Source organism: Tiliqua scincoides, chromosome 4 (genome assembly GCF_035046505.1).
Source record: "Tiliqua scincoides isolate rTilSci1 chromosome 4, rTilSci1.hap2, whole genome shotgun sequence".
In the NCBI taxonomy this organism is placed as follows: domain Eukaryota; kingdom Metazoa; phylum Chordata; class Lepidosauria; order Squamata; family Scincidae; genus Tiliqua; species Tiliqua scincoides.
In genome coordinates this window covers 110,330,904-110,345,066 of record NC_089824.1, presented here as the reverse complement: position 1 = coordinate 110,345,066, position 14,163 = coordinate 110,330,904, and the positions used below count along the sequence as shown (strand labels likewise).

Genomic DNA, 14,163 nt, shown 5'->3' with positions numbered 1-14,163 from the left:
ATCTCAAGTACTTCCTCATGGGGAACAAAAACATACCTCATGTTTTCTTCTTACCTTTCACTGACCAAATCCATTCATAAACCAGAACCTACAACACTGACAAGATAAATAACATTTGTTCCGAGCTTTGCCAGTCCAAAGCAGTTCAAATCTTGGATGAGGCTGTGTGGCAGACCTGCTCAGATCCCAGTTTGTTTCTTTTGGTGGCTGATTCAAGTTCCAGTCATGCAACTGAAGGAAATGTTGAGTCCAGGTGAAGTGGCTTCAGCTTTAAGTGTAGGTTTTGGAGGGCAGGTGGGGCAGGATAAAGAAATCTGGGGTCCGAAGAGAAGGCATCACTATGAAGTAGTTGCTTCTTGAAGGAGGCAGTGGATTTCCTGGAAGGAGGGACGGTCTTTGGTGTCTCGTCTCCAGCAGCTGAGCATTAGCTTATACACAGGATCAGGGCAAACTGCTGGCTGTGGAAGGTATGTCTTAAAAAGGGGAAGGAAAAAAAGAGTAGACATTGAAGAAATTCCGAGATTGAGTGTATTCCCAGTGAGTTAGTTTCTGTCATGAAATTGTAAAACTAGTCATGTTTTATTTATTTATCTATAAATGTCCCCCTTACATCACAGAACCTAGCAATGACACTAATCAGTAAAACCAAAATAAAATAAAAACAAAAATAGTTACAGCAGCCAAAAATAATTCAATAGTCTATTGTAAACGAGTCCAAGGACTTCTATGCTTATTTTTCACATTTGGCCTTCCTTCAAGGAGCTCAGATTGGGGTTCATGGCTCCTTCCCCTCACGGCAACCCAGTAAGGTAGGTGGGGCTGAGCTCTCAAGGTCATTCAGTAAGCATCAGGGCGAAGTGGGCATCTGGATGTGGTCCAGCACTCTTAACTTCTGTACCAATGGGCTGTACCAATGGACCAATGCTGTACCAATGGACACCACAGTGGCTTTCAAGTAATGCTAAGTCTTGGCTACATGCCAGAAAGGCAACCAGTGTGCTTATTTGCAGGCATTAAGAACTCATTAAAATCCTGCCCCCCGCCATTGGAACTAGCCTTCCAAGAGCAGGGAGCATTTTACAGCCATTGCAAATAGCCTACCAGGCAGAGCTGCATGCTACTGGCCCACCAGTGATGAATCCGAAGCAGCCTTGTGTGGAGCAGTGGCCAGAAAACGGCCCACCAACAATGGTAAGTCAGTGGTGGAGGCGGGACAGTGTGGGGGAGGGTGGAATGAAGGCAGAATGGGGATGAGGGAGGGTGGAATGGGGTGGTGATGGGGGGCAGAAGGAGGGCGGATTGTGTCTGGGAAGGGGGCAGGTTTGGTGGCAGTGGCAGCAGTCAAATTCAAATCCCTTTCCTGGACCTGATCAGTGCAGCTGCATCAGCTGGGGAGGGTGACTCATAAGATTGGGCTTTAAGTGGCCTTCAGAATTCACTGGTACCAGATAAAGATTATATTTACTAAATGGGCTTGGATTCAGTGTTTCACTCCCATGCATAGTCACCAGGGACTTTAAATGCAATATAAAAGGAGTTAAAACTCTCTTACAATGACCACTGCAGCCTCGGGTACATCGCAAAAACAATAAACACCAAGTTTTCTCTGAGCATTCAAAAATGATCTAGAGAACTTGGTGCACAGAAGTAAAAACAATGAGGTGTAAATTCAACAACGAGAAAAGTCAAGTTTTATACATTAGGAAAGAAAAGAATCCAAAGATATAAACAAAAATGGAGGCAAAAAGTTAGTACTGTGGCTCCAGATAGATAAGAGAAGATCACAAACTGGATGTGTCCATAATATTACAAAAAATCAGAAGGTATTGAATTAACATTGCATTAATGCATTTAATGTTGCATTAATAGGCAGTTTCATACTACAGTACATTTATGTGTCACTTTAACTTACAAAATGCTTTTGATTTTTATTGTATTTACAATCACAACAGCCCTATAAGGAAGGACATAATTTTTCTCAATTTATAGATGGGGAATTGTTTGCAGAAGTTTCAACTGCTGCCCTTCTTCCCAACCATTGTTCAAACCCTCCTCCTTCATTCCTGGAGCTTGAAAAAATAATTTTTTCATCACATCCATATACTCATTCATTTTTTTCACCTTTGCTTCCATTCAATACAATGTCTTTGGTGAATTTTTTCAGTCTAAAATGTTTGGCTAATTCATAATCTTATTTCTACCTCCCGCCACTTCACACACACCCTTTTTGCTGAAACACAAATTGGCAGAATAATGGCTGCATGAGCGCAATTATAATATTTAAAAACTCAGTGTGATTTAAATACAGAACAAACAATTCCAAGAGGAGTCAGGAGTCAGGACAGATGTATAAGTATTTGGAACAGCGAAGAAAAAAACTGCTGTCAAAGAGTGCTAGTTTGGTTTGGACCCTATATCACTCATTCACCCAACTGTTGAGCTTAGAATTGACTAGGTTTGTTTCAAGAGGATGTCTCGGATCCAAATTTAAAAAAAAATGCATAAGACAAATTAACAGGATCCCAATGTTTATTCTCATACTGAAAAACAGTACTGGAAACTGATTGGGAAGAGAAGAGCAGTGGAGAACAGGGGCTGCTTAATCTTTTCCTTACACTTTTCCACTAAAAATGTTAGGAAAATCTCTCTCTCTCACTCACTCAAACACACACACTCAGAGAGAGAGAGAGAGAGAGAGAGAGAGAGAGATGCAATAGTGCTGGCACAGCCTTCACTGTAATCTAAGGGCTGGCTGGAGACCAGGCAGCAACGGGAAGATAATTTTAAAACTTTTGTGTGTACTTCTGCTGTGCCATGGTTCCCAATGGGCCTACTCAGATCTACCCCAGCACTCTGGTTAGCATTATCCAGAATGGGGAGGAAACCTACTGCTTGTGCTTGTTGGGGTTGCTGGCAGAGAGGGAGGAAGTTGGGGGTCCGTTTGTGAAGGGGGAAATACACACAGCTCTCTGCCTGCTTCTAAGTTTGTTTGGTGCTCGGTGCAGGCTGGGGTAGTGGGGGCTGAGAGAGGGAGACAGGCAGCTCCCTTCTCTGTGTGAATGAGGAGAAACAAACTCCTGCCCTGAGGGGGCAGGTGCCCACCAGATCCCTGACTGATTGTGTTCCTTGGCTGCTGCTGGTTGCCAGGATGGGGGGAGAGAGAGAGAGTAAAAACATGCTCCTGCATGGGGGGGGGGGAAGGAGCCCATGCGGACTCCTCTTAAGCTTGTTCTGTACTTTTCCCTAGGAAGAGGTGCGTTATACGTGTCAGGAATTATTTAAAAAAAAAACCCTTTTCTGGATCTCATGTGTATTATAAATAAGCTCAGTAAAATTAGTTCATTCATATAAGTTCCATCTCGAATATATTAATTTATGTAAATTTATTCAAATTTGAAATGTAAATTTCCCCCTGCCCCCGACACAGTGTCAGAAAGATGATGTGGCCCTCCTGCCAAAAAGTTTGGACACCCCTGGGCTAGAGCGTTGCGACACCCCAGTTTGAAAAGCCCTGTGTTCGCAAATGCAACCACAGTCATTACCGATGCAGCTCCATTAAATAATAAATAAAAACAAAATAAAATGGTCTTATTTTCATGCAGATTTTTTTTTACACAGAAATGAGAAGTGCAGAATGAAGTTATGGGTTTTATTTCATTATCACTTTTTTCACCCACCTCTACTTACATAAGAAATTTTGAGTTTTTCTGCATTGATTACTTTCCCCAACATTTTATTTATTTATTTATTTCTACAAAGTGTGCCATTTCATCTATGGTAATTCATGAATCAAGTTTGTTCAACTTGTTTAACTGCAAAAAGTGACTTAACATTGCATCTGGCAAGCTGAAAATGGGAAGATGAGGAGAAGGTAAGATATTGCTCCTTCTCTGTCATGGTAGTCAACACAAACAAAAGAAGGTTGCTAATGTATTATAAACAAGTTAAAAGTTTAGATAAGAATAATTTTAGTCACCTGTGCCTATTAAAAATAAAAGGTGAAAATTGCTCTCCAGAAGAAGATGAAACTGTGACAAGAAGTCCTACGCTTGAATTTCAGCTTGGGTACAAAGCTCACTAAAAAAACCACAACTAAACTATGATTCTCAGCCTCAGCTCTTCCTACATTTGTAACAGGGGATAGTGTTTGTACAGGGTTGTTCTCTGAGGACAACTGAGACAATGTAAGCAAAAAGCTTTATACAATCTGAAAAATGAGAAAATATTATATTAAAATACAAGATGCTTTCCATTTTTCTATGATTATATATAGGACCATCTCTTCCGTTGCTGCTATGGATGCATTTCCATACCTGCCTTCCCTGATCCCTAAAGAATTCTCCAGTATTCTCAATTACTTGTTCATCAGACAGCTGGGAATATGGCTGCTCATGGCAAAAGGTGAAAGTCTCCCAGAGCGTTACGCCAAACGCCCACACGTCACTTGCTGTGGTGAACTTCCCCTAGATGGAATAAGGAGGGACAAAGAGGCAAAGAGCAATTCAGGCACATACATATACAATCATCCCAAGGTACACAGCTGAATGAATAATCCTCCAGGTACACAGCTGAATGAATAATCCTCCAGGTAAAGAATCCATAGCAAGAGCAGAAAGAATACACATCTTTCATGAACATGTCAAATATGTCTTTCAGGCTGTGGTAGAGTCCATAGCCTGCAGCAAAATGTCTGTTTACCCAACAAAGAGGCTCTTAATGCAAAGAAGAGGCAATCTATCTCTAGTAGCCTGTGCAGCCAGCTAGTGTGGCGGGGAATGTCTGTTTACACAACAAAGGCACTAGACTGGGCTGCATGTTCGCTTAACCACCTAATCGCATAACAGCAGGGACTGGATAACATATCCCTGTTGTTAAGTGATACACACCTGTATTGTTACTATAGACTGGAAATGGTTCTCCAGGGTTCCAGGAAGGAATTTTTCTCTGCCTACCTGGAGATGCAGGGGATTGAATGTGGGATCATCTGCATACAAAGCAGTTGCTCTTCCACTAACCTGTGGTCCTTTTCCACTCTTTACAATTCAAGACATTAGCAGATTTAGCCCCCTGCCCCAATTGTCATGAAGCATCTGGTATTCGGAGGTATACTGCCAATAGCTTTCCCTGGAAGCAAAGCTGAATTTGAGTCAAGAATTCTCACAGTACAGCTCAAGAATGCCTGTTAATGGTAAACCCCATCTTCAAAAGATAAATAAGAGCAACAACAGTAATAACAAAAGAGGCTGTGTGAACATATATAGAGTACTTTTCCTGCATCATTAGGTAATCACAGCAGTGCTCCCATTGCATGTGCTACAAATTCAAGGTAAGCCCTGACCTCTCAACTATTGAGTATTGCCTGAAAGGCATAGGCTGCATAACAGTCCAGAAAGCTCCAGCAAGGATAATCTCTCCTTGCACTCTATTTCAAGGCTCCATCTCTCTCTGTCTCCAGCTTTGTTCCTAGAAGCTTTCACGGGCTCCTAAATTTTGCAAAAATGCTTGCAGACCTATGTACAAACCCCTTACACCAGTATTTCTCAAACTGTGGGTCGGGACCCACCAGGTGGGTCGTGAGCCAATTTCAGGTGGGTCCCCATTTATTTCAACATTTTTAATATATTCGACTTGATGCTACCATGGTGTGTGACTGCATTTGGGGAAATGTTACAGATCTGTACTTTTAACAAGCTATTATTTATATATTTTTAACAATGATAGTGAATGGGACTTACTCCTGAGTAAGTGTAGGTAGATTTACAGCCTACGACTGTTAAAAATTTCCCTGCTTGATGATGTCACTTCCAGTCATGACATCATTTCCGGTGGGTCCCTACAGATTCTCATTTTAAAAAGTGGGTCCCGGTGCTAAATGTGTGAGAACCACTGCCTTACACATTCTTCTCAAGAGGCTTACCAAGAGGATGCTCTCCCATGACATCCAACGAATGGGGAGAACTGCTCGGCCCTGGATCCGGTAGTAGTCGCCACTGTAGAGGTTCCGGCTCATGCCAAAGTCAGCTATCTTGATGGTATAATTCTTCCCCACCAGACAGTTGCGTGTAGCCAGGTCTCGGTGAACAAAATTCAGGGAGGACAGATATTTCATGCCAGAAGCTATCTGTATGGCCATGAATTTCAGGTCAGCATAGCTGAAGGAAACAAGAGGCATCTGAGATGAAACAAGACCTATGGCTTGCGACCAACATGTCAGATAGCAAAGAGGCTGCTACCACTTCCTGCACAAGGCTGAGAACAGCACATAACAAGGAGCAATTCATACCAAAACAGATGGAGTGAATTCTTTACTGAATAATACAGTAGGATCAGCCAAAGCAATCATAGTCCTGATTATGTCAGTTAGTGTCTGGGGATATTAATGTAGACTGCCCTGGAGCATGGGATGAACTGGCAGTCTCTAGATTTTCAGATGTCAGAGATTTGCAAAAGCTTTGCAATATGGATGGACTGGCTCATACATATGATCTGAAAACATATGATACCTTGACCGTGCAAAAGCTAACCACTTCCTGCACAAGGCTGAGAACAGCACATAACAAGGAGCAATTCATACCAAAACAGATGGAGTGAATTCTTTACTGAATAATACAGTAGGATCAGCCAAAGCAATCATAGTCCTGATTATGTCAGTTAGTGTCTGGGGATATTAATGTAGACTGCCCTGGAGCATGGGATGAACTGGCAGTCTCTAGATTTTCAGATGTCAGAGATTTGCAAAAGCTTTGCAATATGGATGGACTGGCTCATACATATGATCTGAAAACATATGATACCTTGACCGTGCAAAAGCTAACCACTTCCTGCACAAGGCTGAGAACAGCACATAACAAGGAGCAATTCATACCAAAACAGATGGAGTGAATTCTTTACTGAATAATACAGTAGGATCAGCCAAAGCAATCATAGTCCTGATTATGTCAGTTAGTGTCTGGGGATATTAATGTAGACTGCCCTGGAGCATGGGATGAACTGGCAGTCTCTAGATTTTCAGATGTCAGAGATTTGCAAAAGCTTTGCAATATGGATGGACTGGCTCATACATATGATCTGAAAACATATGATACCTTGACCGTGCAAAAGCTAACCAGTCTGGGTTAGTTTGTGCTTGATGAGATACTCCAGTTGCAAAGATGAAAGGCAGAATATAATGAAAAACAAATAAATGTATTTGCTAAGCTTTCCCTGATCGCCTGTTAACCTTCCCTCTTCCACCACCTTCTATTTTGTTGTCTCTTCACCGTCAAAATTTAGACTATAAGCTCCTGTAGGACAGGGAAATTGGAACACATTGACCAGCAGACAGAGTGGTGGTAGTGGGGGGGGGGGGGCTGCAGAGAACAGTCATAGGTTTGGGAATAGCCAAGGCTGCTTGAGATGGACCTTAAGTAAGTGCGATGCTGATAGATGGAGCAACAGATAATTAAAGCCTCCTCTGCTTGAGTTTGAGAGCCACAATATATGGCATGATGGGCCCTGATATGCTTGATTTTGTTCCCTAAATAGGAGCTGCAGAAGGAAGGAATCCAGGTTAGAACTGCAGTATAGGGTGAGGAAGGCTTTGTCCCCACCATAATCCTGATCCGCTCCAGCCTTCCCAGCATCAAGATCACACGCAGCTATCAGGGTGCTGCCTGTGACACCGACCACTCGCTGGTGTGCAGCAGAGTGAAACTGCAAACAAAGCGACTGTATCACACGAAAAGGGAAGGTAGACCTCGCATTGATACGAGCAAGACCCGGGATCAGAGAAAAGTGGAGGAATTTGCACAAGCGCTTGAGGAATCTCTTCCAGGCCCGGTCGATGCAAACGCATCCAACAGATGGGAACATTTCAAGAATGCCGTTTACAACACCGCCTTGTCCATATTTGGCAAGAAGACCAATAAGACGGCAGACTGGTTTGAAGCCCACTCTGAGGAGTTGACACCAGTCATTGAGGAAAAGAGGAGAGCTCAAGCAGCATACAAGGCCTGTCCCAGTGAGCGCAACCTGCAGGTCCTCCGAGGTGCTCGCAGCAAAGTCCAGCAGACTGCCAGGAGATGTGCTAACGACTACTGGCTCCAGCTCTGTTCCGAGATACAGATAGCAGCTGACACGGGCAACATCAAGGGGATGTATGATGGTATCAAGCAGGCCCTAGGTCCAACACAGAAGAAAATTGCCCCTCTGAAGTCTGTAACAGGCGAGGTCATCCAGGATCGGGCGCAGCAGATGGAACGCTGGGTGCAGCACTACTCTGAGCTATATTCCAGAGAAAATGTAGTCACCGAAGAAGCGCTGAACAACATTGAGTGCCTGCCTGTGCTGGAGGAGCTTGACAGTGAACCAACCCTAGAAGAACTTCACGTGGCCCTGGACTCCCTTGCCTTTGGCAAGGCACCTGGAAAAGACAGCATCCCTGCTGAAGTCCTAAAGTGCTGCAAAGAGATCATTATCACTGAGCTGCATGAAATCCTTTGTCTCTGCTGGAGAGAAGGTGGAGTACTTCAAGACATGAGGGATGCAAACATCATCACGCTGTACAAGAACAAAGGCGACAGGGATGACTGCAACAACTACCGTGGCATCTCTCTCCTTAGCGTTGTAGGAAAGTTGTTTGCCCGAGTTGCACTAAAGAGGCTCCAGGTACTTGCAGAGAGCGTTTATCCAGAATCACAGTGCGGATTCCGAGCCAACAGGTCCACCACTGATATGGAATTCTCCCTTAGACAACTGCAGGAGAAATGCAGGGAACAATGACAGCCACTCTTTATAGCCTTCATAGATCTCACAAAGGCTTTCGACCTGGTCAGCAGGGATGGCCTCTTCAAGATTCTCCCCAAGATTGGATGTCCACCCAGGCTCCTCAGCATCATCAGACCCTTCCACAAGGACATGAAGGGCACTGTTGTCTTTGATGGCTCCACATCAGACCCCTTTGACATCCGAAGCGGCGTGAAGCAAGGCTGTGTTCTTGCACCAACCTTGTTTGGGATCTTCTTCGCTGTCCTGCTGAAGCAGGCCTTTGGAACTACAACAGAAGGCATCTATCTCCGGACCAGATCAGATGGAAAGCTCTTCAACCTCTCCAGACTGAGAGCAAAGTCCAAAGTCCAGCTGAAATGTCTGCGTGACTTCCTCTTTGCCGATGATGCAGCTATCACTACCCACTCTGCCAAAGATCTCCAGCAGCTCATGGATCATTTTAGCAAGGCCTGCCAAGATTTTGGACTGACAATCAGCCTGAAGAAAACACAGGTCATGGTTCAGGATGTGGACTCACCTCCCTGCATTACAATCTCTGTGCATGAACTGGAGGTTGTCCATGACTTTGTGTACCTTGGCTCAACGATCTCCGACACTCTTTCTCTCGATACCGAGCTAAACAAACGCATCGGTAAAGCAGCTACCACGTTTTCCAGACTCACAAAGAGAGTCTGGTCCAACAAGAAGCTGACGGAACATACCAAGATCCAGGTCTACAGAGCTTGCGTCCTGAGTACACTTCTGTACTGCAGCGAGTCATGGACTCTTCACTCACAACAGGAGAGGAAACTGAATGCTTTCCACATGCGCTGCCTCCGACGTATTCTCGGCATCACCTGGCAGGACAAAGTTCCAAACAACACAGTCCTGGAACGTGCTGGAATCCCTAGCATGTATGCACTACTGAAACAGAGACGCCTGCGTTGGCTCGGTCATGTCGTGAGAATGGATGATGGGCGGATCCCAAAGGATCTCCTCTATGGAGAACTCGTGCAAGGAAAGCGCCCTACAGGTAGACCACAGCTGCGATCCAAGGACATCTGCAAGAGGGATCTGAAGGCCTTAGGAGTGGACCTCAACAAGTGGGAAACCCTGGCCTCTGAGCGGCCCGCTTGGAGGCAGGCTGTGCAACATGGCCTTTCCCAGTTTGAAGAGACACTTGGCCAACAGTCTGAGGCTAAGAGGCAAAGAAGGAAGGCCCATAGCCAGGGAGACAGGCCAGGGACAGACTGCACTTGCTCCCAGTGTGGAAGTGATTGTCACTCCCGAATAGGCCTTTTCAGCCACACTAGACGCTGTTCCAGAACCACCTTTCAGAGCGCGATACCATAGTCTTTCGAGACTGAAGGTTGCCAACTACTAATCCTGATCCAAACCTGGGCCTGCAACTATTTACAGAAGAAAAATCAAACATCAGAACCAATCACATTACAGGTAGGACCTCGGTATCCACTGATTTGACTCACCACTGATACTGGTGTCCATCTTTAAATGCCTTGTAACACAGAAAAAAGCATCAAGATCCAATTTCCTACCTTAGCGCTGTTAAATAATTATATCTTCAATCTATGAGATTTCATTATTCACCCCTTCTAGTGGCTGAATGCAATATAGTGTCTATACCAATGCATTCTGAGGTGACAACAGAGGAGCAAGAAACCTGGAAGTGGGTCTTTAAAGTTATTTTTCCACCAATTTGGTATCCACTGATTTTTTTTTTTTAATCCACTGGGGTTCCGGAATGGAAGGCACGACCTGTATTAACAATGTGTAGTTTGACATGAGGATTGGGGGAAGTACCCCCACTCAGTTTTCAGCCCTTTTGTGCAGAGCCGTATAACACACACAATTCCAATCCAGATCCTCAAGCCAATAGAACATAGAAAAGTCACAGTCACCATGTAAAATTACTTAGAAAAAAATGTGTAGAGACCAACATTTACAGATTCTTTACTGGCTACCTGACAGAAGAGGTGGAACTCTCTGATGAATTCTGGGGTTCCTGGCGGGATAAGAACTGGTTGAGGTCACCATTCTCCATATACTCCGTGATCATGCAGAGAGGATCATCCATGATGCACACAGCCAACAACCGGATGATATTGGGATCCTTCAGCCTGGACATGATCTTAATCTCCTTGAGGAAGTCATTCCTTCCAGAATCAAAAAGTCACATCGGGTGGAATTAGTGGTGCCAGTGATACACAGTAACGAGACGAGCTGGTTAGTATGGTGGTTAAAACACTAATTTACAAATCCAGAAGGCCTTGGTTCAAATCCTACCTCTGTCATAGAAGCATTAAATGGGCCTTAGACAAGCTCTTTGGTATCCCACAGCGTTGTTATAACGTTTACAACAAGATAACATAATATACATGAAGTGTTTTGAACACTCAAAAATGCTATAGAAATGCTAAGCATTATTAGAGATGGTGCGAGTAACAAAAAACGCGTTGTGCTAAATTCCATAGAGTTACGCAAATACACTGCAGCCTGACACTTCTGGATGGAAGGAAACTAAGGCTGCTGGCAGAGGCCAGTGCAGGGCAAAGGTGTGTGTGACTTTCGGTTTCCCCCCACCCCATTCAGTTGAGACAAATCCGCAGATAAAAAATCCGTGGATAAATAGGTTGCACCTGTACTTGAGTCTTCTGAATTGTTTTACTGTGAATTCCTTCTTTGTACTAGGTAGGCAACTCCCTGCTCAAGATTGGCTCAATATCTGCTGTTACCGACAGCAGAAAATTCAAATGGAAACCCCCATTCCCACATGTAGACTAGCTGACAATCCACTGGAATGTCCTCATACACAACAGCTACTGAAATGAATTGGGTTTGCATGGTAGTTGCTAGACTGCATCACTTCACAATGAAGTGAAGAATCAAATTTTGAGTGCTTTCTTAGGTAAAACAACTTTGCAGGAGGTGCAGTGTCAGTCTTGCAGTATTATGACAAAACAAGCTTCACAGCTGCTAAATCTGGATGCAACTATTAGCAGAAGGAATAAAAAAAATTAGGAGGGAGAGATGGATGGATGAGCAGATTGGCATTGCTCTGTATGTATCAGATATACCTGCATGTACTGCAATAGGTTTTTGGTTAGTATTTTAGAACTTTGTCAATTTATCACATATCTAGTACATTTAGGGTGCAATCCTAAAGAGCCTTGGGCCAGTACAAGTCCTTGTGCCAGCCCAGGACTGTCACGAACATGTAAGACTCATCTGCACCAACTTGTGAGTTGGGAAGGCTGGCACAAGGATGCGCGCTGGCCTCCCTGCTCCGACATGGACCCAGACCTTTTCCAGGCTGGTGCAGGGGTCGGGGTGGGTCATGGGGAGGTGGGAGGGAGGTCTTTCAGGTGGGGGATGGTGGGCAAGGGGTGGACCCAAGGGCAGGGGAGCAGGGAGTGGGAGGCGGGGCCAGGATCTTGCACCTATACTGGATCCTGGCCCTGTTCCTGGGCAGCCCAGGGCAACTTCAGACTGCTTGGATTTGTGCCATCTCTTTAGGTGGCACAGATCCAAGTAGACCATTGGGGCTGCTGCAGTGCAACATGGGGTTAGGGGAATTAGTTCCCCGTGCCTTGGGCCGAGCCATAGCCAGCCCCAAACTTGCACTGGATACAGTGCAGACCCACCAGCCTGCCTGTTCCAGCACAGGTTAGGATTGTGCTGCCCATGTTATAGCCTTTCCAATGCATGTCTACACCACCACCCTGTGAAGACAAGGCATCTCATGGGCTCCCACTTCTTATTGACCTGGGGACAATAAATTGTATGGGTTACCCACTGACTAGTGCTTGCGAAATCCTCCACACATGTACCTTAGTTGGACATATCCTGCTCTCATGCAACCATTTTAAAACATACAGTTAGCCCTTCTCATCCATGGTTTTTACACTGTGGATTTGATTCAACACGAATGGGCCCTGCAAATGAGAAGGAATGTCCTGATTCCTGGAGAAGGGGAAAATGCAACTCTTTAAAATCGCAGTTTAAAAAACTGCTTTTCTTACTGTGATAGAGAAACAGTCATGTAAGTGATCATTCCATTCTACAGCTGAGTCAGACAAAGGCTGGGGGTCCTTTGCATTTGTAATTGCAGACTGCCTCTCTAAAACAGTAAGAAAAGCTCTTTTTAAAACCACAATTGTAAAGAACATAAGAACATAAGAACAGCCCCACTGGATCAGGCCATAGGCCCATCTAGTCCAGCTTCCTGTATCTCACAGCGGCCCACCAAATGCCCCAAGGAGCACACCAGATAACAAGAGACCTGCATCCTGGTGCCCTCCCTTGCATCTGGCATTCTGACATAACCCATTTCTAAAATCAGGAGGTTGCGCATACACATCATGGCTTGTACCCCGTAATGGATTTTTCCTCCAGAAACTTGTCCAATCCCCTTTTAAAGGCATCCAGGCCAGTCGCCATCACCACATCCTGTGGCAAAGAGTTCCACAGACCAACCACACGCTGAGTAAAGAAATATTTTCTTTTGTCTGTTCTGACTCTCCCAACACTCAATTTTAGTGGATGTCCCCTGGTTCTGGTGTTATGTGAGAGTGTAAAGAGCATCTCCCTATCCACTCTGTCCATCCCCTGCATAATTTTGTATGTCTCAATCATGTCCCCCCTCAGGCGTCTCTTTTCTAGGCTGAAGAGGCCCAAACGCCGTAGCCTTTCCTCATAAGGAAGGTGCCCCAGCCCCGTAATCATCTTAGTCGCTCTCTTTTGCACCTTTTCCATTTCCACTATGTCTTTTTTGAGATGCGGCGACCAGAACTGGATACAATACTCCAGGTGTGGCCTTACCATCGATTTGTACAACGGCATTATAATATTAGCCGTTTTGTTCTCAATACCTTTCCTAATGATCCCAAGCATAGAAAGGGACACACTTTTTAATTTTTAAAAAATTACTTTTATTTAACACATTTTATGGTATCAGCAGGGAGTCCCAGAATCAAACCCCTGTGAATGTTGAGACACAACCTTAATAGGAGCAATGGAGGGGCAAGAAACCTGGAAGTGGGTCTTCAAATCTATTTTTCCACTGTTTTTTATCCACATTTTTTTATCCACTAGGGCAGGGGTGCTCACACTTTTTTGGTTCGAGAGCTACTTTGAAACCCAGCAAGGCCCGGAGATCTACCAGAGTTTTTTTTACAATGTTCGCGCCATCATAACATATAACATTTATGTGTACAATGTATGTTGGTGTACCTTGAGCCCCACTGAGTATAACAGGACTTACACCTGAGTAGACATGCCTAGGATTAGGCTGTGAGGCTGCAATCCTAGCCGCACTTACCTGGGAGTAAGCCCCATTGAGTACAATGGGCCTTACTCCCAGGGTTTCCTCCCAGAGGCACCTGAAGGGGAGGTTGGCAC

At 44.6% G+C, this 14,163-nt stretch overlaps 1 protein-coding gene across 1 annotated transcript in view; it reads right to left on the bottom strand.

Annotated features, from left to right (window-relative positions):
• Positions 1-338: 338 nt before the first annotated feature.
• The window catches only part of DDR2 (discoidin domain receptor tyrosine kinase 2), a 50,678-nt gene continuing 36,853 nt past the window's right edge, over positions 339-14,163 (bottom strand). Inside the window, exons 12-15 of the mRNA XM_066624199.1 lie at positions 10,728-10,919; positions 5,918-6,152; positions 4,314-4,463; positions 339-473 (exon numbers count right to left, since the gene is read on the bottom strand). Of these exons, the coding sequence (XP_066480296.1) occupies positions 339-473; positions 4,314-4,463; positions 5,918-6,152; positions 10,728-10,919 (712 nt within the window). The remainder of the gene's footprint in view (positions 474-4,313; positions 4,464-5,917; positions 6,153-10,727; positions 10,920-14,163) is intronic.